Genomic DNA, 24,022 nt, shown 5'->3' on the forward strand with positions numbered 1-24,022 from the left:
GCTGTTAAAAGTAAGAAGTCGTCATATCGGTGTTTTGAAAATACATATTTAACCTTTAATGACTTGATGAGGACATGTTTAAGGCCTTTTCTTATTACATGTCCTGGTTTGAAAATGTACTTTATAGTTTCTTTAATGCAAGTGAATGGACCGGTCTCATCTCACCTTTTTTTCAGCAAGCCGATTCTTCAAAAAAAGCTTGTCTTTACATTTCTTCGCTTAATCGCAATAAATAGTCAATAAAATGCCGAGGGAGAAACCTCACTAAGTTTGCGGGCATGTATGTTTTACAGCTGTAATGCCTTTTATAGTGATACGAATACAGTTGTAACTTTGTTCTGCATAATGTGTTACCACAATACCTGAATGTAACTGAATTTACAAAACCTAAGTTTATTAGGAATGTATTTTCCTAGTTATCACATAAGTTAAACGCATAAAAGTTCAACTTGATCACAAACAAATCTACCTTTGGCCAAATTATCAATGATCTCTTTTTCTTTCTGCAGGTTTCCAGAATGTGAAAACACTGAAGCTTACTTGTGGTGAAACAAGAGACTCTCATCTATACCAGCAATGGTTATCAGATTCTTAGTTATTTCATTGATAAAGATGCAGTATAGTTTTTTGTTTTTTTTCTCGTTTTTAAACAGGAACTCTGGTTATTCACTGATCAATTTGTAGGTTGTAACTTCTTCTGGTCATGTATTCCATGATTCTTGCTGTTTTATACTCTTCATGCTTTATGTACCGTTTACCTGTAGTAATGTTTTTTTGATCCATGTATACTTGAAAAAAAACACAATAAAACATTCACAAAATCACCAACCTGGGGGAGTGTTTCTTGCATTAGCTTGATGAACAAGAGGGCCGAAGAGTTTTTGAAGCAGAATGTGCTGTAAATGAATCATTGGGGCCTGTGAATAACTATTTACATCCGCCTGACATCACTTGTTTAGCCCCCTGTGTTTTAAGACTGTTATCAGGTTTATGATTATGTATGGTTAAATTAGGAGAACAGAAGTAAGAATAAATGGTTGGTTGAATGCCGTGGCGGGCCGTGGATTTTATACCTGGGTCTTCTGTGCTGTCCTACTAGTTGAATTACCTCCTAATAACCTCATTATGACACAGCAAACCTGCAGCGGATCCACGCATTCCACCACACAAGAGCCATTCAAATATTATTCATGAAAACGGCACGATAGACAAATGAACAGTCATAACGTTACTATGTAAAAAAACAAAGACAGTTTGTCACTTACCGAAACTTAAAGAGTTTAATCCCAGTACATCGTTTCAGTTCCAGTAAGAAGTCCTTCTCAATTCATGGACGCCAGTGACAGTCGAGCCTCCCCAGTTGTATTTCGCTGGTCTGCTGCGGCAGGCCGCGGTTGTGGAGCTGTTTCCCTGCGAACGTGTTCGTTGAGTTGTAGATCTACTTGAGTCTCTCCAAAAGTTTTCAAATGCTATGGCGTCCTCAGGTTAGCGTAGCTCCAAACACCAAGAGCTCACTTAAAATGAAACGCATTCCCAGCCATAAAATGTGCAACACTTCTCCGACGCTGTCAGCAAGAAATACCGTTCATACAAATCCTTTTCCTGGCTGAGTCAGGGCTGCCAGCTGTGGCGTTGACTGGCCATTTCTTACGATGTCCAGCTTTTCCTGAAATGGCGTTGTCAGTAACTCCGCCACTAAATCCGTTTCTCCTCCTCCTTCAGCCATTGAGTGTTAAAAAAACAAAGCTAGGTAAAAAAATAAATGAATTACACCAAGCAAAACCCTAAAAATGTTATAATTTCTTCCATATCTTTCAATTTGAATTATTGTGCTGCGTTCACACCAAACGCGGCGCGAGTAGATTACATACAAAGTCTATGCACAGATGCGAGTAGATTACATACAAAGTCTACGCACAGACTGGCGCGGCGCGAATTTACGATGGCGCGATGGACGCGAATTTGCGGCGCGAGCCTATCAGCGTTGAGTTGCTCCCCTGTCATCACTGACTTCCTGCCGTTGAATCAGGAAATAAATCCTGTAGCCGTCTGTGTTCACCCAGAGCTCTACGATACCTCATATCAATAGAGACCGGACCAAACTATGTGTATAAATGTGTGTGTGTGAACCATATGGTACAAACAATGAATAGACGCTTCCGTATTTACGTCTACATGACGTTATTGAGCACCGATCCATCAGAGCTCCATTGAGAAGACAAGTGGCCTACAAATCGGCATCATTACGTAGTTATTTTGGAGTCCCTTTTTGTCGGTTTATTGCCGTTAAATCACAGCCAAATCAGTTTATTTTGTGTTCATACAGCTGTAGTAAACAGCGACGTGTGGCTTGCTAGACACAGTGAATACAGCTCGATAAAATCCAATGAACAATGTTATGAACCCAGACATGACGGTGTTTAGTTTCCCGGGATATCTGTGACTTCCACAACACGTACTAAGCCGAAATAGAGGTTCTTTTTTTCATGGTTAATAGCGGACAGTTGAACGGTTTTCAGGGCGATAAGCCCCGCCCCCTCTCCAGCGCGATTCGCGCGAATGTACACAAATGGTCCCCGGCGAGACCGGCGGCGCGATGGACGCGAATTTGTGGCGCGTTTGGTTTGAACACGGCATTACTCCTCCAACTAAGCTCTGCTGGCAAGTTCAGTTTCGTTTTGCGATAGTCACGTGCTCGCCCACTGATCAATCACAGCGCACCTCACTGCAGCGCTGCTCCTGAAAACTGAGCTGCCCGTTAATCCTGACATAGTTGTAGGCCAGCTAGCAGGCTCTGGCACGTCAAAGAATACGCCCAACATGTCAAACTAAAAATCTGATTGGTTGAACACTGTGACAATCAACAATATCGTCCCCATTCACTTAAACTGCACATGGATGCACTTGTGAGTCTGCAGGCCTCGGGCCTCTCTTCTTACCTAGAGACACAGAGGTGAAATCTGATTGGATAAAAGCTCTCCTTAAAACAAGCTGCACTGGAAGCAGAGCAACTGAGGAAGACAGTAGCTGTGCATTGAGAAAATAAGATAATGGGAAAATATTTTTATAAATTACAATACATGTAGTGTTTTTAAGAAAAATTATTAAATTATAAAATAGCTATAACTTTGTGATTCTGTTTAGGCCAGCAGAGAAGGCCTTGCAGGCCCTGACGGCCCACCGCTGGTTGAATGTATTCCCTACATCTTTGCAAATATCATTGCAAATCTATCGCACCCCTTGACTGTTTTACACCTCTGTGAGTTGCATCCCAGTCTCATGATGGTGGTGTGTGTGCCATTCTCTCCTTGTCTTTTTATTTGTTTAAATCATTTAAAAATAAATACGATGAGGTAATTGCACAGACAGCTGCCAATTTCACCTCAACTTGTGGCTTGAATATGAAGTGTGATGTGAGTGCATGATTGTAGGACTGAAAACCACCTCACTGTGTTTTTAACCTTTTAAGTGTAATTTAAAATTAACTTAAGGTTGTCGACAACAAAGTAAGCCCACAGTGGCTTTTCATGACCAGAATAGTATTTTATTTTTGTCTCATTTGAGTTTTTGTCATTGTTTTAACACATGTTTACATTCAAAGACAAGATATACATATGTTACCTGTAACACATTCAGCTGATTACTATCTGATCACTAATGCACATCATCAAAGCTCACAATTAACCATAATATGTATTTAAGTGAGGAAGAACAAGGCACATTAATTGCTTTTATTGTTGTGTCTGTCTCACAAGTCAGTTAAACTTCAACAAGCTTAACAGCTGGTTGTTTTATACAAAATATCTTCTCTGACTGCTTAGCTCAATACTTTCTCAATACATTGGCACACTTAATATGTAAAGACCTTAATATGTAAAGTCCTGCCTGTTTGACTTTTGTTCTCACAGCAAGTTAATTGAAAAGAAAACATCACACAGAGGCGTAGTTATATTGCTGTTGAGTTTTCAAATGCCTATGTGCACACTTCATATCGGTATTTAAAGAACCAAATTCAGTCTCAGTGAGTGACGACATCATGGTCAATATGGAAGCCGATGTATTCAGTATTTAAGATGCATTTTACAGTCACAAATTTTTTGCACTTGTGAAGCAAATCCTCCAGAATTTTAACTCATGAGAATTTTCATATGGATTTCTAACGCTGTTACTGAAGACGAGGATCCCCAGTTATGACCGAACACACAGATCCACTGAAGAAGACGTTTGATTTGCCCGTGGACAGCCAGCCACAGTGAACCCTTTAGAAAGTGGATGATGCATCTTCATGGTGAGTATGGAAGTGAAGCTGATATTTTACCAACTGAGTTTGTAAGGAGCAGATGAGAGACATCATTTACTGTCATTTTAACATTGTTGTAATTTTCATTTTGTCCTGTACATACATATGAGCTCTGCTGAATATTAAATTATTTTTTCTTCTCCTGGTGTGGCGTGGACCTTTTTTTGCTGCTTAATAAAGAAGTATGCTTCTTAAAAAACAGAAAATGTGTTGCACTTGAAGATAATCACAGATTAAATAGTTGTACAATACAAACTGTGTTATTGCTATATAATATGGTTGATATAGCAAAAATACAAATGCTGTCAAACGACCTCATGCTGCAACAAGCCAGTAAAGCATAAACTCAGACATCAGTCTGCCATATGTGTGGAGATTGAATATGTGCGGGCATGCTCGTCACTATTCTATTTTACAACATGTCCGGTGCTTCATTAGAAACTAAATAGTTTGCTATTCAAGGCACGAGTGAGTCCACATTGTGACAGTAACCACTGTGGCACACGATGTCGTCTGGTTGGTTCTCATCCAGAGGGATGACTTTTGAATTCAGCTGGAACGTCACTGTCCAGTTTACAGATCACTTTGTAGATTGCTTTCTTCCAAGATGGATCGCAATCTCTTCCCATTGAAACGGCAACGTAGAATTCTCTCAATGTAATCTCGGCAACCTCCAAGAATCTATCAGGGACCTGTGAATCCACAGAAGATTAGAAATGTTACAGCTTTTACACACAAACTGTTTTCACATATTTAGAATCGGGCTCGGAAAATCAAGGTAAGTAACGAGGTGAAACATGGCAACGGCACGACGGTTGATTGAGAGCAATATTAAACAAGTTCTGTTGATCAACAACAAATGCATCAACACACATCAGGGACACCTGACTCGGCTTTTTTTTTTACTTTTCTGTGTTTTTCATATTCCTAAATACCTTCACAAATGTATGTTGGGACTGTAACATTGTTGAATTATAATGATACTGGAGCTGGTAAGCAGTATTATGTTGCCAAGTTAAAAATCAATCTCAAGATCTTAATTACACAAGGAGACCCTGCATCGGTGCGGTTTGGAACAGTTATGCTCACTTTTAGAAAAGAAAATTTAAAATAGCCTAAAATTGTTCATAATTTTCTTGATTTAATTGTTGACTATTTGGGATACGTCTGTAATTGTCAGTTCTTAAAAGCTGTTTAAAGCGTTATATATTTAAGGCAACGCATATTAAATTAGTATTAAAACCATTTATGGAAGCACTTTGTGGAGTAAATTGATTGATTAATGAAAAACTGATCTCATAGCATTTTTATTTCTCACTCATAATTATTAAATGGGTTAAAATTCAATGAGATTTGCATTTTCCCTGCTAGCATTGGCATCCTCTGACATGAAAATGGAAAAGTCCAACAGCTTTATGATTGACAATATTCAAATGTTATTTCAAATTTTAAAATAGTAATGCAACATATACATTTTTATTTAATTTTGCATTTACCGATGCATCATCTAGGTCACAATTGAAATTAAAATGGGATAATCAGTTTCCATTTTAATTTTTGCTTTTATGCAAATTCTCATAAAGCGTAGTTGGTCAAATGGCTTTTCCATTTTCACATTAATATTGTCAGTAAATGAGCACAGCTACTTATCATAATGCAAATTGCTTTGTTGAATTTTAATTTTAGTCCAATTAATGCACATGTCATGGGAAATTAAAATGTTATTGTGAGATTACATTTTAATTTAGTCCATCAAATGCTATAAAAGACCCCGTGACCTCTTTCCTCACCATTATTTGGTCAAAAGGCTCACTTGTACAAATATCAGAATCTAACAAGTAAATCTACCATGAAATCTTGTGTGCACATCTGTGCTCCCCAGAGGATGAACCCTTTCTATTTTGGATATTCAATGTGCTCAGCTTTGCACACTTTGTTAGAATCTAGAAGGCAAATGTCCTACAGTTTGTTGAGGCCTTTTCTCTAACTCAAGGCAAACTTTTAGTTTTTAGCGCCACCACTTCTAAGAACTACAGAATCTTCTCTACTATGTCTGATGTGTTGTGATATATTGCATCTAAAAGGGATGTTTGATTTCCGCTCTCACACTCGACATCACTGCTGAGTGTGTTCATGTGTGTAATCTGTTTGACTTGAGACCAAACAGGGAAATAATTGTTTCATGAGAAGAAACCACAAGTGTCTCCGTCACTCAGTAGGAGAAAAAAAAACTAAACCTAGCAGCCGAATGGTTGACAGCTAACTTAGTGTTTTGGCCTTTTGATTTTGAATGTTTGAATTTTCTCGTGTAGATTTTATTTTTTTGCCTGGAATCTGTGATTGTGTGTAATCACAATGATTTTCAAAGCACTGTTTGATTTGAAAAAAAGTATTTAATTTACAAAATATTAAACATTTAAATGTTTTTTATTTTAATCTATTCCTTCATTTTTGATGTTACCGTTTATCTGCCAACAATTTAAATAAGAGTAAATTAATTGTAGCATCAGGAACTATAGTTATATGCTGCTGTGAACTATTGAGAAAAAAAGTTATATAATACTAAATATTTGTAGGCCATAATGTCACTCGGCTCTCCGTCATGCTTTCATACACTAGCCAGTATGATCGTGAAACTGGTATTAAATTGCATTTTGAGTGGTATTAAAAATGTCTTAAATGTAACCTGCACCCTGCAGAAACCCAGCTTAAACATTTAAAGCTGTGTTCAACTGAACTAAAAGTCTAAGCATTTTGCTTTTTTTTTTTTTTTTTTTAATGAAGGGGAAAAAGCACATATAAATTTGTAAATATTAAAAACGTTTGCATCAGAAAAATAATAGGCTGCGTTTTACATTATAGTCTGCAAGTCTTATTACATGTGTTAATCAGCTGTGTTCGTCATGATGCCTTTCACTCTTATTAATTATGAAATTCAGAAATGTTAATTATCATTTTTGCAGCAAATCCTTATTTAAAGATCTTAGTGTTTAGTTCCTTTTACTTCTGAAACTCATCTTCAGTCACACTTCTCACTGCTGGGTTATTATGGGATAGTAGTTGTACTAGTTAGTAGAATTAGTATTAAAGCTAAGTTACTATATATTAAATATGTGTCACTCTGTGGAGTAGTACACATGTAGGCTGGTTAATATGTGGTTAATGTATATAAACAGGGAAACTTTTTAACCGTTATAAATTCCCAGATTAAGGACAAAATAAGAATCAGTGACTCATAATCCTTTTATTACAGCATGTATACATACATATGAATACACTTTGACTATATTCTGCCTAGTGTTCACAAACTTAATAACTTGTTACGGCTTCATGCAGTTATAGTAGGTTTTCCTCATATTAATATTTATGTGGGTTCACTATTGTTACAAACTGGATGAAAGTGAAATAATCTAAATGTGGCTCAACCAGACAATTTATTTAAACTTTCGGAGCCTTTTCGCACTTCGAACTAAATATTTGTATCTGATCATAAAGCACATGGTTCCCTGAGCTGCTTTCTGTATATCCGTCCGCCCTCCTCAGTGTACAGTATGAGCCTGTTTCATGTGTGTCCATCTGTGCATCATCTTGGAATTATCTGTACGCATCTATTATAGCCAATGGCGTGTGTTGACACATGCAGGAGCTTCAATTTATTTATTTTACCTCTGTACTTACAATAAATAGCAAACATTTCTGAAGCAATTCACATTTTCTACATGTGTGCATTATATAACCTGCAAATTATTAGGAACCGTGATATTGATTTAGTCTTGTAAAGCCACTATAATCTTTACCCGAAACAAATATGCAGATGCAGCGAATCCGACAGATTCAAAAATGATGCTTTGAGACTGTTGAGAAATGTGTGCTACACACATCTAACAAAAGTAAATTGTGTGTTGGACTCAACATCAAAATGAGACAATAAAATAACCTCACTGGAGGCTCCCAAAGCAAAAAAACAAACAAATAACTGACGTTAGTAAGATATCACCAGTAAGGATTATAGTGTAGCATCAGTTTACCTGGAAGTCGTTGGCTTTGTTGTAGTGCATGTTGAGAGCTCTGAAAAGTTCTGATTCTCTGCCCACAGTCAGACTCCTCACGTCAGCCACTCCTATGAGAGCGTGCCGGGCGAACTTCTCCATCTGGATGTAGTAGAACTCCCTGAAGTTGCTGAACCACTTGATGAGCTGAGAGGTGATGCAGCGCGTGAACTGAGGACGAGACAGAGACGGGTAAGTGAGATGGTCAATGTGGAATTTGATGCATTGTAATAAATGTGTCTTTATATGAGAGAGAAGCTGCTAAGCTTGTTTCACGATATAAACAAAATATAAAGAAAATCAAATATGAATAAACTCTATTTTAGCACATCTCTGTGTTGCCGTGTTTATACATTTTGGGTTTTTACAGAAATGCTATCATGACGTAAAGTTCTTAATCCTGATCTGATTGCTTGATTGTAATGTCAATTAAAAAAGAAAAACTATTCGCTTGTCTGGAACTGATTCTTTATTCTGTGGCGACAAAGATGCATTTTGAAAAGATAAACTGGTTTGGGATCATAAAACATGCCGCACATAAACGTCCATAGAAGAGTTTCTCTCAGAAACAGCAGGAAACATGTCTGCTTGAATGCAAAATACAGCAACTTTTCCAAGATTGTTATAGTTGCTACACATCTGTAATTTTTGACGGTAATATTAACTCATGTTTTGTAAATATAATCTATTCAAATGACACAAATGTGTGGATGAAGTGGAGTGGTGCTCAATATTGCAAGTATTTCCTCACCTGCACATCATAGAAACACATCTTCAGTACCAGTGAGCTCGGGTAGCGGGTGTAGAAGAACATGTGCTTTGCTTTCTTCAGATGGTTTGTGGTCAGACCCTCCTAAACACACCGGTGTTAAGGGTAAAACACACATCCGGGACATAAGAAACGGTAGTTTTCTTTGTTAATGAGGATGGATACATGTTCTCTCAAAGAAATCATTACAGCTCAATGAGAGACTGCTATTTTCTGCAAGTTTGGAAGATGAAAGGGAGTACGTATTGGATTCTGTAAGGTGCAAACTTGCTGTCCTCTTTAAAAACACAATTTTTTGTTGATGAGCAGACTTATTTTATAGCACATACCTGTGAGGGGTGAAAAGGTTTGTGACATAATGGGTTGTAATTTGGACCTCAAATAAACAAAGGAAGAGTTATTGTATTGTTGGAAAGAAATATTTTCTGCCACTATTGACTGCTTCTTAAAGCCACAATAAATCATACAAAACTTCAATTATTAGACTACATCAGAATAAAAACTTGTAAAGGATACATTCAGCATGTATAGGTTGTTCTTCCTCAGGCAATCGGACTCAATCTTGACATGAGACGGGCTTTCCACCAGCGTGGGACCCACCGACACAGTGTGAGTCTGTGGGCTTCTGACGGATCTGGAGTTCACCTTCGATCTCACTTTGACCGAGTTCCAACGCGTGTCAAACGTCTCAAACTTTGCTCGACTGACCTCAGAGCATTCCTTTCGCGGGCACCTGAGGGAATGTCCAGTGTTGTGATCCTTCTCTGACGGCTGATCTTCATGCAGAGCAGCGTCGTGGCCGAAGGGGACCAGAGGTTTGGGGCGATGGGGAGCTCTTGATCTGGACTGGAGGATGAAGTTGTCGGCTCTTTCCAGCCGAGGCTTTTGCACAACCAGAGACAGAGCTTCGGTTTGAACATCTGGGACTTCTTGCGTCTCATCTTTACCAACCGATGACTGAAGAGACATATCAGTCTCTACGTTCCCCTCGTCATTCGGAGATGTCTGTAGAAGTGGCACGCTTCTAAAGATCGAGTCAACGCTCCTGCTGACAGCTCTGCTCAGTTCGTGCTTCAAAACATCTGCCATCAGCTTTATCCTCTCAGGCTTCGACTGGAAGTAGTTCATCAGCTTCACCTTCTTCCATCCTTGATATTTTCTGCTTGAGCTGCTCTGGAACTCACTGTATGAATCTGTAAATGTTGGAGATGTTTCAGGAGAACTGTTCCAGGTGGGATATTTACTGTCCCCAATGTCGGTTACTCCACCCACATGGTTTAAACTTGTCCTGAGCTGTCTGAGGTGCTGATGCTGACTCTCAAGCTGCTTTCTTGTCGTCTGACAGCCAGATCCACGATCCACGAGCTCCCGATCTTGAGTCCTTTCATTTTCCTGCATGCCGTCTGACTCCTCGTGCTGATTCGCCATCCCATCTGTGCAGCGCATACCAGGAGAGCTGGTCATGCCTTTGATGATATGTTCTACTCTGGCACGCTTTGCTTGATGGCCACTGTTTAAGTTCCACTCATGGTGACCACGAGAACTGGATGCAGGAGATGAGTGCATGCTCGTGGGTAAATGTAAAGCGGTGTTGTCTCTCGATGGACTGAGCTCCAGCCGGCTCGAACAGATCAAACTTGAACCAGCATCATCGTGGCTGTAATATGCACTCTCCGGTGGGAGTGTTATGTCCTCACTGTCTTTGTGTAAGGACACAGAAACACCTGGAAATTCTGAATTTAACAGCTCGGGGTCCAGTTGAAAAGAGGAGACGTGCTCTGCAGGGTAGCCGTCGAGGCAAATGCTGCTGGAAGAATACATACCTTTGCTCCAAACACTTGGATCCATGCTTGTTGGATGAAGAAAAAAGAGCGATGGAAAAAAACCTCAAAGAAATTGAAAATGAAATTGCCTCCTGGAATAACAAATGAAGACTTTGTTTGTTGCACAAACATAGATCTTAATTGTCTTGCACATGAATCCTAAGAAAGTAAAAATATTTAACTTAAAATAGTGAGTGAACTGTACAACTTTAAAGAATGAAACCACAATAATACATATTGTCCAGATAAGAAAGATCATTTTGATATTAACTATTTGGTTAGTTTTATATGAGAGTAAAAACTCAAAATAAGAAGCACATCTACTTACAGGAGCCTTTTATGTAACCCACCTGTTGCCTGTCGAGAAGGACCCGAGGAGGCTGCAGGTCTGGAGCTTGCAGGAGGAGGAATGACTCAAGTATTTGTAGTGGTCCAGCTGAGAGCCCCTCCGAAAAAACAGGAGGTGTGGTCAAATATGCCAACCTATCCCATCCTACCTGCACACAATAACATGTTATTTAAATCGCACAACCCACTCTTAATGGGACTATATGAAAAATACATTCAAATTGTATTTAATTTATCCTTTTTCCAAAACAGTGGTTGTGCCATGGATGTTTATTGTGAAATAATTCTAAAGAATTTAAAAAATATGGATCCCTACTTAATACAGACAGTGGTATAGCCCTGTTACCTCTACATGAATGTTTTTATTTTGTTATCTGAAGAAAAAGTACTTTTATTTCGCCCTATTCTCGATGTTATAGGACGCACACACCCCCGCCAGCCAACCGCAGTGGTTCGTCCCGCCTGCACCGCCCTCGCGCTTCGGAGCGAGCTTCCGTACCGCTCCTTCAACCGCTGTCAAATTGAGCTAAAGAGGACACAGCTACACTGCTAGCGTTATGTTATCGCGATCCAGATGTGCATACCGGACGCTCGGTCGTTCTCTGTCAGCGGTGAGCCAGGTAGGTTGGACACTTAACTGAGCCGGTGTATTAACTCTGAAACGATTTGGTACTTATTAAAACGAGATACAGCTAATTAGCTGAATGCTAACGTTAGCATTGTGAAGCAGGGCCTCACCAAAGTTAAACAAGGGCAGACAGTCAGACACTGACAGTGAGCTCAAGAAGAAGACAACACTATCCCAATAACTATCTGACTATAGAAAAAGGGGGTCTTTGTTTCGTGCCCCCTAGAAGCTACATCATTGTTTTTTTTCTGTAACTGGTTTTGATGCTAATGCTAGCATGTTATGGTGTCGTGTTTGTAAGACTGAGGCGTGTGTAGCTGACATGATAGAAATAGCCCTTGTCATGTTTGACATATATGTGCTCAAGCTTCAGGTTTCAGCTGTCTGTCCAGTGCTTTAATCCGCAGGTAGTGACGCTGAAACATAATCCCCACGGTAGTTACTTACTCGTGTGTCTTGCTCACTTCAAAGGAGGCTGTTGTGCTCGTGTCTCCAGTGGACTATGTGTTGCATTGGGGTGTTTAGAAATACAGTCAGTTGACAGTTTATTAAGTACACTTGGCTAAAAGTAATGTAGTCTAAAACAACAGATCTGCAAGCATACATTCACGAAGCTTACAATGTCCATGCTTGTGTCAAGAGTCCTGGAGAGAGGTGCTTAGTGTGGTGCAGTTATATATATATATATATATATATATATATATATATATATATATATATATATATATATATATATATATATATATATATATATATATATATATATATGCATGCCTGTACATGCTTCGATGTACTGTAGAAGATTGATCTCTGACTGCTCCACCCTCCTCCGGCATCCCACTTCAGTCGGGTTTAGTCGGTAACGAGCGACTCCATCAGACAAAGCAGCCAGAACCAACCGTCTTCACTCGAGGCCCTGCCCTCAACATACCCACAGACGTAACTCATAACATGCAGCGCAGTTAACTTTACAGTCAGCGCTGGAGAATCCAGTGGTTTCCCTGAAAGCTGAGGCAACGGAGGTTCCTCATTTACTGTTGAATTTATTTATTTATTAGTTAGAAGGCTTCCAAAACCATTAGAAATTCACAAACACATATAAATAGATGCATATGAAACTAATTTTTCCTTTTTTTTTTCCTTTCAGGCAAATAATGTGCTGGTCCGACGAAGTGTTTCAGGTAAGAGTGCTTCTGATGAAGGAGACTTGACCTTCAGCTTGGTTTGAGAACCTCGTCAGTAATGCAACATCTAAAACCTGCGGTTTTAATGTTTACTGCTCATGAATAAACAAGCTTTATGAGTGGATCATCCAAAGCAGAATAAGTGAACCACAAGTGGTTAATTGCAGCTCTGAGAGAACTCCTCTCATGTTACAGCCTCGGGAGAAGCAGTTGTTGATTTTCTTTCTCTCTTTTTTTCCTCTTAAGGTCTTCCCGTCTGCAGCCAACTAGTTTACACAAATTCTCAACCGTAAGTGCTTTCCCCCTTTTCTGTTGTGTGTGTGTTTGAACACGACAATTTGGTTTGTATAATTGCGTTTGTCAAAAAAATACAAGTAACTGTTTGTTTTTTGTTTTTCTTGACATTTAGATGTGAATTTCCATCCTCAGCAAATGTCTTCCACATCAGATACTTCAAGACATCTGCTGTCCACAGTATGTATTGCAACGCTTCTCAACATTATGCATTGAAGACCACTGTGTGCTTCAGTTAAAGCAGTGGTTGTTTTGGGGGTTTCTTTCGTACAGGGGATGAGGTTGTCACGGTCAAAACGCCGGCATTTGCAGAATCTGTTTCAGAGGGGGATGTGAGGTGGGAGAAAGGTGAGTCAGCTTATCTCAGGTAAAATGTTGCTATTATATGTCCTGTTACCAATGAGCCAAATGTTTAAAGTAATCATATTTCTGCAAAATCAAATCCAAGTGCTTTCATTGATTGTGTTTTAGCGGTGGGCGACTCGGTGAATGAAGATGAAGTGGTGTGTGAAATTGAGACTGACAAGGTATGAACAAGAAAGACCATCAACCCTAAAATCATCTCTGGTATTTATTTATTCCTTCTTAACTTTACTTTACTACTTTCAGACCTCGGTACAAGTCCCCGCTCCAGCAGCTGGTGTAATTGAGGAACTGTTGGTGCCCGATGGCGGAAGGGTAGAACCAGGGATGCCCCTCTTCAAACTCCGGAAAGGAGGTGAGCTTAGTTATCATTCTATCACTGAAGTAAACAAGGCGGAGGCGGTGTTTCAGGACCATTACCAAAACAGTACATTTTTGATACTTGACGTCTGATGTGATAGTTGTGAATCATTACACTCGTACTACATGTGTCCTTCTTTTACTTGTGTTTCCACAGCTGTTCCTGCCAAAGCTGCTCCCTCCCCAGCAGCAGAGGCACCGGCTGCAGCACCTCCTCCTCCTCCTCCTCCAGCTTCAGCTCCCACTGCAATGCCTCCAGTGCCTCCAGTGCCACAACAGGCTGCACAAGCCAAACCTGGTGTGTTTCCTTTCTTTATCATATGAATACACATTCTGCAGAAAGCATTTGTTTCATGTAACTGTGCAGGATGTATCTGAGTAGGCCACCAGCACTGTGTCTGGCTCTTATTGTCACATTCTGTCTTTCCACCTTCATCAAGTTTCTGCCATCAAGCCCACAGCTGCAGCACCAGCCCCTGTAACATCAGCAGGGAGAGGAGAAAACAGGGTAACACACCTGCTGCAGACACACTTGTTATGTTGCATGTTTTGTTTCTTTCATGACATTAATATTGGAAACAGTGAAGTTTGTTCTTCTGTCCAGGTGAAGATGAACCGTATGAGGTTGAGGATCGCCCAGAGGCTAAAGGAGGCTCAGACCACCTGCGCCATGTTGACCACCTTCAATGAGGTGGACATGGGGTGAGCCGCAGCTCCTCAACAGATTGTTCCAACTGTCTTCATAGTATTTACATTGGTCTGAACTTTAGCTAGTTAGGACTACAAGCCTCCGCACTGAACAACCCGGCTCACAGTTCAAGTGTGACATTTTTCACGCCACCGTCTCATTTACAATCATCGGATGTATTTGACTCCACAGATTAAAATGCGTCTCCTCACTGAACACATGCTCTAACGCCTTCTCAATTATGCTTCAGCAACATTCAGGACATGAGGACAATCTATAAGGATGCTTTCTTAAAGAAGCACAACATCAAACTGGGTTTCATGTCGGCGTTTGTGAAGGCTGCTGCTCACGCTCTGACTGACCAACCTGCCGTCAATGCCGGTAAGACGACGCCGGCTTACTTCCACTGTTTTTATCTTTTACTTAAAATTAAACTTAGCCAACTATTATAGTTTTTATGTGTGTTTTTCTAAACTTTCTCCCCGTTGTTTTCCTGCAGTTATTGACGATTCAACCAAAGAGATCGTCTACAGGGATTATGTAGACATTAGCGTCGCTGTGGCTACTCCAAAGGTAGGACTTTTGCTCCGATAAAACTTTACATTTTTGTGTTAAAAACTGTTGCTGCTGAATTCTGGGTAACAGTGAATACATGTTTGTTTAGGGGCTTGTTGTACCGGTGATCCGCAACGTGGAGACCATGAACTTCGCTGACATTGAGAAAACCATTAATGCGTTGGGAGAAAAGGTAAAAAGATGCAATAGGTGTCCCAGATCATTTTAGACTGCAATGCAATTTTGATTAAACCAATATCTACTTAATGAGAGAGCCATTTGTGTTGTGTGCCTCAGGCTCGTAACAACGCGTTGGCTGTTGAAGACATGGACGGAGGCACCTTCACCATCAGCAACGGTGGCGTGTTTGGCTCCATGTTCGGCACGCCCATCATCAACCCGCCACAGTCTGCCATCCTGGGCATGCACGGCATCTTCGACCGACCCATGGCCGTCAATGGCAAGGTGAGCGTTGCGTGTCCATGGACGAAGAAACATTGTTTCAATGATCTGACATACTGATATGGATCTATTGCTTTTCCAAATTCCAAACTTCCTTTTTTTGCTTCTGCAGGTTGAGATCCGGCCCATGATGTACATAGCGCTGACGTACGACCACCGACTGGTTGACGGCAGAGAAGCGGTCACTTTCCTACGCAAGATCAAAGCGGTGGTGGAAGATCCCCGCGTGCTGCTTCTGGACATGTGATGTTTCTACCACCTCATTACTCGTATTTAAAGCTGCATAAAACGAACTCCACGTCACAAAACACGCACAAGTCGTACAAAAAAAATAAATCTTTTGCTGTCTCCTTTAAATGTTCAGTCAGACCTCTCGGGTATAACGAGGTTGAGTTGACACACTCATATCGAGCTTAAATACGTGGTATTATCTGTAGAGACTGCTTGCCATCTTCTGTCGGTTATTGTTTTTGCTACATTTGAATTTACTCACATTTACGTTACACGTCTTAGGACAGAAATTGGCACACGGGCTTAAAAAGTTGAAGATAACGCTCACATGTGTTGTTGTACCCGTGAGCTCTTCAGGTGAAAATACGAGGCAGTAGATAAACACTCGCTGCATCCTTGTCACATTGGTGCAATCGTAAAACTAAATGGCTTTTCCAGGCAGCATTTGGCTGCGTGACTTTCTCCCCTGCTCGTTAGTCGCTGCCCCCTTTTAGCCCCTTTTTCCCACAGCCGGGCCAAGCGGAGCTCACACAAATTAATTCAAGATGTTTTAATGTTAACACGGGATTGAAAGAATTTCTTGGTTTGCTGATAGTAATTGTTACTAGCAAGGAACCGGTGACCGGGACATCGGGCTTTTTGTATGGAACATATTCGTCCGTGTCCTGTATCATTTTGATTTTGCTTTAAAACTCCCTCGCAGATTCTTTGACCATCAAAGTCTTGAAATGTTGATTAAACTACTACGAGCTCTAAGTAAAAAAAACACTCAAACTGTACAAAACACTTCAATATGTTGGGAATCGTGTTCAAAAAGCACAATTTGGCAGCAGCAGGTTTTTATGTTGAGATTTTCATTATGCTATCCGATATAAATATATATATATATATAAAATACTTGTATCTATTTAAAGAAACAATTTTAAACATTAAACATCTCAAGAGTTTTCTTTACTGAATCTGTCTTGCACATTTACTTCACAGACTTTGTACATGCTGTATTTCAAACGATGGTTTACTGGAGTTGAAACATTACGTCGACTCTTTTTCTATCAAGTGACTAATCCAATGATTGCTAACGATTTAGATCATCAATGAATCTTTAAAGTCTTACGGTTCCAGTTTCCTGCTTTAGTTTAGTTTGTATGATTTTTACATTGAATCTCTTTGGGTTGTGAATATCGTTATTCACACAACACAAGACCTTTGAATGTGTCTTATTGAGCTCGTGATGAGCATTTTACGTGTTTCCTGAAAATGTCTGAAGACCAAACAATGGCAATAGCACAACGAGAGAAACTGAACTTTTCACCGTAAGCCTCACCCTCTAAGAACAAACTCAAAATCTATCGATGTCCTAATCAAAGCACAAGGCGGAGGCAGGGACGGTCTTCACGGCCGGTCTTGGCTGAAGCATTTTATCTCGTGCCAACTCTTATTTTGCTCCCCGAAATTCTCTGCTGCGGATGAATTCTGTGCCGTAAGACCGATCTTCAAAGCCTCATCAGCCGGCCCGCCGCTCGGCCCTTGAGAAGCTCCAAATAATGGGATGGTCCCTGACGAAGTCTTCAGGGTTGCTTGGCCCTTTTCTCCCACTTCACAAACACAGGCTCAAGTGTGTGCAGCTGTGTGCGACGCCCCTTCAGTATTTCTGTTTACTTTAATAATCACAGGGGACAAAGAGTCCCGATGTACGTCTTTGTTTCTCTGCCAGCACCTACACAAATGTCTGAACAACACTGTTTGGAGGAAAAAAACAGAATTCATTATGAGAACACAAAAAAAACCAAAACATTAGATTACCATGAGAATACTGGAGGTCCTAATGGGCCTGAATACAGCAAACAATGATACAAGGGTCCCTTTTAATTTAATTATTTACTTTATTACCGCTCAAGATTCCATTAGCGCTTTCGAGATCATGTTAATTGGCAACCTGTGCCAGTGGGTGCATAGATATCTGAAGGGTTTGTTGGCAGGTTTTTTGTTTCGTCTTCAAAATTTGGCCAAAATTGTGAATTTCCAATTGCGCTGCTCGATAAGATGTGTGGGGTTTTAAGTCTTTGTGTCCATTCACATGAAAGATGGCCCATTAGAAATTGGCAGCTAGCTGTTTGTTTTCATTAAGCCACATCAGAGGGATCATTTACCTAAATTATTCTCTTATTTTTTTCCTGTCTTTTAAATCGCTAATTATATCAATTTTATATAAAGAATTGTGTTTTAGTCCAATTGGGGAAAAAAAAAGTGTGCTTTGAGTTTAAGTTTACACTTAAACTCATTGAGTACACCATGTACAGTTAAAGAGTAAAGGCTTTGATGTGCTCTACATCATCACACATTTAGTCAAATGAATAACCCTCGTAAGCATGTACCAACTAATTCTAACTAACATCCTGTTGTTTTACGTGAGTTTGATCATTCTGAACGCATCCCTCATGAATGCAGTCGGGCCAAATTAATCACAACAGCTTTTCCAGCAACAAATGGACCAAAAGCATAACGGCATTAGGTGTATTGTTATTATCTGGACTCTAGTCGGATATGAACAGAAAAGCATGAAATAGCGGCAGGAGTTCCAGTTCCATGAAGGAAAGTAAAACTCCCCCAGCCAGGACTCACATCTCATACGTTACTGCTGGTTATGAGAAGGATCCACTCACTGTGTACCACGAGAGGCTCGTAAGATAAGGTGAGTTTAGAGTCCTTCATCATTCTATCGTTTCTGAATAATCTAGTTGACGTAGAGTTGAATTTTCCACACTTCTCTCTGAGCCAGACAACAAATGTTCTACTAATATTTGGTGTTAATATCTTGTGCACATGCGATGAAACTTTTTTTTAATCAACACTAATCAAATCTATCTGCTGGTGTGAATTTACAAGATTACCGGTGTAGTGTAAACTCTTTAAATACCACAAAGCTGTTGTATGAAGTTATTTCTTACTTGTTTCATACTGTAGTTCAAGTTATCTTGAAAGTAACTTACACCGCTCATAACCTGTATTCCTACTGTTCATCCACCACTACGGTCATTTACACTGCAAGTCTGAGTATATTTAAAAATCTGACGGTGCACGATGGTCTGATTTTATTTATTTTTATTTTTTTCAGTGGGTGAATGAAGGGATGAGGAGACGGAAGAGAGGGACAAGGTCAGGATGCGGAGAGGAAGTTGAGACAAACATGGAGGAAATTAACAAAGTGTTTGATTTGATTAAAATAAAAGGATGAGGGAGGAATTTAAGATGACTCATTTCTTTGCCTCGGCTTTTTATTGAGACGCAGGAACAAGGAGACGGGCCGTGCTCACATCAGGGTAAGCACAAGTTTCAACATTTCACATACAGACAGACATGTCTTCCCTTTAAGAAAAACTATATAATCATATATAAATGAAATGCGATGTTAGTTTAAAAGAGTTGTCCCGTGTCCTCGTGACCCACAATATTAGGTGTCAAGCCGTTTACACACGAGTCAATGAAGAGGTGCGGGTGAGACGGTGCGTCCTGTCTTTGTCTCCTCTGTGGTTACCGCTGGAGCCACCAGACGGAAACAAAATGCACTGTGGGATATCGCACCTTGAGACAATTCCCGCTTAATAAACCCACTCTGCAGGGCCTGCATAAGCTGATGCATATTCATAACGGTGCCGTTTCCTTTACAGGGCCGCTTCATTCAAAGCTAACCAGTGTGGCGAAAACAACTAGCTTGCATCTGGCCCTATTCTTTTTCTCCTCTCGCTCCTTTGATATGGACGCCAGCGCTCTTCTTCTTCCTCCTCTGTTCTGTTGTCATACCAGAAGATTATTTTTGGACGGAGAGAATGAGGCAGAGGACCCTGTGGCCCAGCCGCAGGCACAGCTGGCGGTGCTCAGGTGGGTGCAGCTGGTTGGTGTCAGAGGTTCAAGTATTCATGCCGCACAGAATTAGGTTGAGCTAAGGACCACGGTGGAAGGAGAGGGGAGGGGATATTATTAGGATACACCTGTCAGTGGTGCACATTACCATTGGGTTTGTGAGGTCAGTTGAACCTCCTTTTGAGTATCTCTAATTATGCTAAAATTATTTTTGCAAAAAAATGTGAAATTGAGAGTTGTAATGGCGGGAAAAAAGGAGGATGTACTGCATTTGCAAAGTCCCACTGCTAGCATATAGAGAACACAATCAAATAAGAAGAATTCTGTTTTATTTGAAGACGTCTACCTAATCCTCCTCAGCGTGCCGTACGTCTCTGCGTCTATGACAGCTCGGCAAACTGACTGCAACGAAGAGAGATGACAACTGAGCAAACTCCATGCACTGAAGACCAGGAGTTCTGTTTACAAGCTCTACAAAAAGCTTGTAAGTGAACCTTGAGTTAGGATTGTTTTTAATGGAAAAAGTTACTATGGTTTGTGTTTCTTCCTGACTAGCATAAACAGTACTTTTCATGGTAAATAATGGATGACTACAATGATGCTACGTACACCCGTTCACAGACTAACCTGTAGATGATGGTGGCTGTGCAGTTCTTATCAAACTTCTTGATCAACCACTCAAGCTGCCGCTGATCCAGAGGTGCGTTAGCTTCCTGCACGCACGACAACATCATCTGCTCCATTGCTCATCCATACAATAGTGAATATCTGAATACTTCAGACCAGCTTCAAAGTACTTTTTCTGTGATAGACTTGTTGTACTTATTAATGATATATATGAATATATGATGACCTTTACAGCGTTCCTGAAGGCAGAGGTGGGGACATTCTTGGTTCCTTCTTTATCCAACGCTTGGAAGAAGTCCATGATGCTCTCATTTCGCTCTGCAAGGAATTTCTAGGGAAGAAACCGGATCATGTTTCATGAGTACACATGCACAGACGATATCCCTTTTTTTTAAGATGCTTTAGACAATTTTTGCTTAAACGCAGTCTTGTTAGTATCCCAGTTATAAACGTATCCGTCACCAGATTTCTCTGTCTTCCCGACCGCTCACCTGAAAGACCTGGAGGGCCGATATGTTCCTGGTGACGGAGCTCATGACGTTGTGCCGAACATCCAGACCAGGACGCCTCTGACGGGCTTCTCCCAACAGCTCCACAAAGGTCTCACAAACAAAAACTGTCTGCACGACACACACACACACACACACACACACACACATGGTCAGAATGTATAAAAAGTACTGCGGACAGATGAAATCATCACATATTCACATACAGACAAGATTCATATGCTGAGGTGAAAATAGTTTTTCATGCACTTACAGACATATCCATCTCCTCCACGGCTGAGTTCTTGTTTTCTGTAACTGTTTTGAGCAGCGACAGAGCTCCGATATTTGTCAGTGGGTTGTGGGAGAGCTGAACAGAATACAGAAACACCGAACCTCACATTTAACATGCATGAATTTACAGATCGCAATGATGCCGATCAAACGCAACATAGCGACACCAGTGCGTCACGATTCCCACCTTGAGGACCCTGAGGGTGCCGTTGGTGGCCAGGCCCGGGCAGAGGAGCGCCGCCGCCTGATCGTCTATGAGGTTGCTGCTGAGATCCAGCAGCACCAGCGTGCTGTTGAGTTTCAGCGCTTCACCCAGTGACTCCGCCTCGACGGGGCCAAAACCGTTCCACGACAGCTGGAGCTGCTTCAGAGTCGAGTTCCCCTGAAGAAGAAAAGGAAAATGTGAGTGACAAACCGGCTGTGATGGGGAAACGGGCCGTTGAATATACACTCAAGGCTGTTTGTCACCTTCAGTCCAGCACTCAAAGCCACAGCACCGTCCTTACACAGATGGTTCCAGCTCAAATTTAGGACTTCCATACCTACATTTGTGGCTTTGAGAAAGAGGAAACAAATGTAAAAGGTCGCATTAAATTTTAAACTTGAACCGGTGTCTGTGTCGACGTTTTATCCTCTTTTGGAAGGTGTAAAAATATGCACAATAACTTTAATATCGCTTTAGTTTATATCGTGTGTGTGAGCTTTGTGGGATAAATACTTTTCTTAATACAGTCAGAGATGAACTACTGTACCTAACATGTCACGCAGGTTTTGTCCTTCTGTACCACAGATCTGGTTGTGACTGAGGTCCAGCTCCTTGACTACGTAGTCACCCTAACAATAACAGAAAACGATGAAGCTGTGAGCTAATTTTCATCCGATGGGATGTGTTCATGAGCTCAAACGTTCTTTTGCATGGATTCAACGGATCACTCTTTGTACTAACATTTAAAGCATCAGCAAGGCATTTAGCAGAAGAATCATCAAAACCATTGCCTAAGTGAAGAAGTGGAAATGAATTGAATTAGTTCTAGCTCACTTATTTCCATTGTGTTACAGAGGTGCACATACAAATGTGTTGACGGGTGAAAGACTTGGTTGATCACCTGAGAGTTTGATGGATGTTATGTAGTAATTGTCTGATAGCATTTTGGAGATGCTTTTTGCTCCTTCAAGGTGCAGCTGGTTGTTGGAAAGATTCTGACATGAAGACATTCAGTCATTTTGAGACGGAAATGAGCATTAGTATAAATAGCATCGATCAAATTTAAAAAAACGAGCCGTTCCTCTTGCAGTTGAGAACGGATGTATTCGATAGTTTGAGAATAGTTACTAGACTCTGGATGGTCGTGTTGGTTTCAAGCATTTCCATCAGATACTGTGTCCCCTCGGCCTGAAGTGCGTTGTCCTCCAGCTCAAGGTTTGTAACGTCAGTGTCATTCTAAAACATGAAAAAACACATGTTTTCTCTGTACACAGCTATAGCGTCAATAAAAAATGTACAAAGGGAACAAACTCTTACCTGAACCCATCCATAACTTAATAAAAATGACTGTAATTTTGGTGATTATTGTTCTAAAATCTGTCATTATAGTGAATGTAGATGAAGAGATGTAAGCCCTACTTGCAGAGCTATGGCCAGAGCTTTGGCTCCCAGCGGTCCCACCCCATAGTGGTTCAGGTTGAGATTGGCTTCACCCAAGAGACGGAGGAAGGAGGACACGGGAACGGAGCCCGTCCGCCGACAGGCCTGCAGGTACTGCTCTGAACGGGTCAAACTCTGGTTCTGATGGGTGTCATCTAAAAGAAACAACAAAAGAGGACGACAGCAGAAAGAGGTGAATGGGTTGAAGACCATAGGCATCTATTATCAATGAGTTTATGGTTTATTTGAACCTACTGTCTGTTTCCAGATCAGTGTCCCACTCATCTCCACTGTCTTGACCCTCGGTTGGCTTCTCCTCCTGGTCCTGGTTTCCGGTGGCCAGGCCTGTCTGATCAGATGGCTGCTCCTCCTCCTCTCGCTGCTCCTCGGTGACCTCCTCACTGTCATCCATCACCAGCTCACCTGTAGCTGCACTACGCCTGCGCCCAATCCGAGGAGAGAGGTGTGAGCTTTTACTCAAGGTTTTCTGTTGCAGTGTGAGCCGAAATAGAAATACAGTACGAGACCGTTTAAACTCACTTTATACCGAGTTACAAATCGATATTTAATCGCAGCTAACATGCGTTGTGCGACCACGGAGGCAAGTTAAGCAGACCAACGTCTAAAGAGGGGACCTTTACATACATTTAAAACGAATTAGGATCCGTATTTTAAAACGCTTTCATGTTAAACTGTATCGTTACACTTTCTTTCTTGTTCAGAAAAGAGAAACCAGCAGCTTACCTGAGCGAGTTTTGTCACTTTCTCAAGTGCAACGTGTTAAAAGAAAGACGAGGGTTTAACCAGAGCAAACCAACGGTTCTTACTCATATCTTCGAAGGATATAACGGTTGAAAAGTATACGGATATGTAAATATTAGCCGTTACGTTTGTCTTTATAGTATCTGGCCAGTATTGTGAAGTCAAATTGATTTATCGGACTAGAAACCATGCAGTTCACAGAAGGTTCCACTAGATGGCGCTGTAGACCGCAGTGTGACTTGAGGCCTGCATACAGTAGATACCACGCAGGACAATACCCGCTTAAAAGAT

General features: G+C 40.8%; 4 protein-coding genes across 7 annotated transcripts in view; 2 read left to right on the top strand and 2 right to left on the bottom strand.

The window, feature by feature from the left end:
* ylpm1 (YLP motif containing 1) overlaps window positions 1-8,797 on the top strand; it is a 27,741-nt gene extending 18,944 nt beyond the window's left edge. For 3 of the 4 annotated variants that reach the window (XM_076084647.1, XM_076084649.1, XM_076084650.1), the window contains one exon: window positions 510-824. Coding sequence is in view for 1 of the 4 variants with exons in the window: in XM_076084651.1 (XP_075940766.1) it covers window positions 8,397-8,426 (30 nt within the window). In the remaining 3 variants the exon portion in view is untranslated. Of the gene's footprint in view, window positions 1-509; window positions 825-8,396 lie in introns of those variants that run through there. The other variant, XM_076084651.1, reaches the window with a different exon arrangement.
* Window positions 3,529-11,346, bottom strand: LOC142942363 (prospero homeobox protein 2-like). The gene is made up of 5 exons (XM_076084652.1): window positions 11,292-11,346; window positions 9,635-11,033; window positions 9,101-9,202; window positions 8,329-8,520; window positions 3,529-4,992 (listed from the first exon to the last, which is right to left on the bottom strand). Exons 2-5 carry the CDS (start codon window positions 10,964-10,966, stop codon window positions 4,825-4,827), a joined length of 1,794 nt encoding a protein of 597 aa, XP_075940767.1. The 5' UTR covers window positions 10,967-11,033; window positions 11,292-11,346; the 3' UTR covers window positions 3,529-4,824.
* A 415-nt stretch (window positions 11,347-11,761) lies between these two features.
* Window positions 11,762-17,008, top strand: LOC142942364 (dihydrolipoyllysine-residue succinyltransferase component of 2-oxoglutarate dehydrogenase complex, mitochondrial-like). The gene is made up of 15 exons (XM_076084654.1): window positions 11,762-11,909; window positions 13,065-13,098; window positions 13,348-13,390; window positions 13,511-13,575; window positions 13,669-13,743; window positions 13,867-13,922; window positions 14,005-14,113; window positions 14,276-14,416; window positions 14,559-14,626; window positions 14,723-14,820; window positions 15,057-15,187; window positions 15,306-15,379; window positions 15,471-15,554; window positions 15,659-15,826; window positions 15,936-17,008. The coding sequence occupies exons 1-15, from the start codon at window positions 11,847-11,849 to the stop codon at window positions 16,068-16,070; spliced, it is 1,344 nt and encodes a 447-aa protein (XP_075940769.1). The 5' UTR covers window positions 11,762-11,846; the 3' UTR covers window positions 16,071-17,008.
* Window positions 17,009-20,261: 3,253 nt separating this feature from the next.
* LOC142942365 (uncharacterized) lies at window positions 20,262-23,381 on the bottom strand. Its single transcript, XM_076084655.1, has 13 exons — window positions 23,225-23,381; window positions 22,949-23,124; window positions 22,658-22,765; window positions 22,431-22,524; window positions 22,271-22,320; window positions 22,077-22,158; window positions 21,793-21,878; window positions 21,512-21,706; window positions 21,305-21,400; window positions 21,034-21,162; window positions 20,769-20,873; window positions 20,543-20,628; window positions 20,262-20,313 (listed from the first exon to the last, which is right to left on the bottom strand). Exons 1-13 carry the CDS (start codon window positions 23,379-23,381, stop codon window positions 20,262-20,264), a joined length of 1,416 nt encoding a protein of 471 aa, XP_075940770.1.
* Between the last annotated feature and the right edge of the window lie 641 nt (window positions 23,382-24,022).

The sequence above is a fragment of the Anarhichas minor genome, unplaced genomic scaffold (assembly GCF_050575085.1).
Source record: "Anarhichas minor isolate MPS153535 unplaced genomic scaffold, ASM5057508v1 ptg000136l, whole genome shotgun sequence".
Taxonomy (NCBI): Eukaryota; Metazoa; Chordata; class Actinopteri; order Perciformes; family Anarhichadidae; genus Anarhichas; species Anarhichas minor.

Excerpts from the sequence above, each read along its gene's own strand:
- LOC142942363 (XM_076084652.1), bottom strand. The coding sequence starts at position 10,966 with ATGGATCCAAGTGTTTGGAGCAAAGGTATGTATTCTTCCAGCAGCATT. Across the intron at positions 8,521-9,100 it reads TGTGTTTCTATGATGTGCAG|TTCACGCGCTGCATCACCTC; the intron begins GTGAGGAAATAC and ends TCTCGTCCTCAG. Across the intron at positions 4,993-8,328 it reads ACAAAGCCAACGACTTCCAG|GTCCCTGATAGATTCTTGGA; the intron begins GTAAACTGATGC and ends GTGGATTCACAG.
- LOC142942364 (XM_076084654.1), top strand. The coding sequence starts at position 11,847 with ATGTTATCGCGATCCAGATGTGCATACCGGACGCTCGGTCGTTCTCTG. Across the intron at positions 13,099-13,347 it reads GGTCCGACGAAGTGTTTCAG|GTCTTCCCGTCTGCAGCCAA; the intron begins GTAAGAGTGCTT and ends TTTCCTCTTAAG. Across the intron at positions 15,555-15,658 it reads TTAATGCGTTGGGAGAAAAG|GCTCGTAACAACGCGTTGGC; the intron begins GTAAAAAGATGC and ends TGTGTGCCTCAG.
- LOC142942365 (XM_076084655.1), bottom strand. The coding sequence starts at position 23,381 with ATGGATGACAGTGAGGAGGTCACCGAGGAGCAGCGAGAGGAGGAGGAG. Across the intron at positions 22,525-22,657 it reads ACACGACCATCCAGAGTCTA|AATCTTTCCAACAACCAGCT; the intron begins GTAACTATTCTC and ends TCTTCATGTCAG. Across the intron at positions 21,163-21,304 it reads TGGAGGAGATGGATATGTCT|ACAGTTTTTGTTTGTGAGAC; the intron begins GTAAGTGCATGA and ends TGTGTCGTGCAG.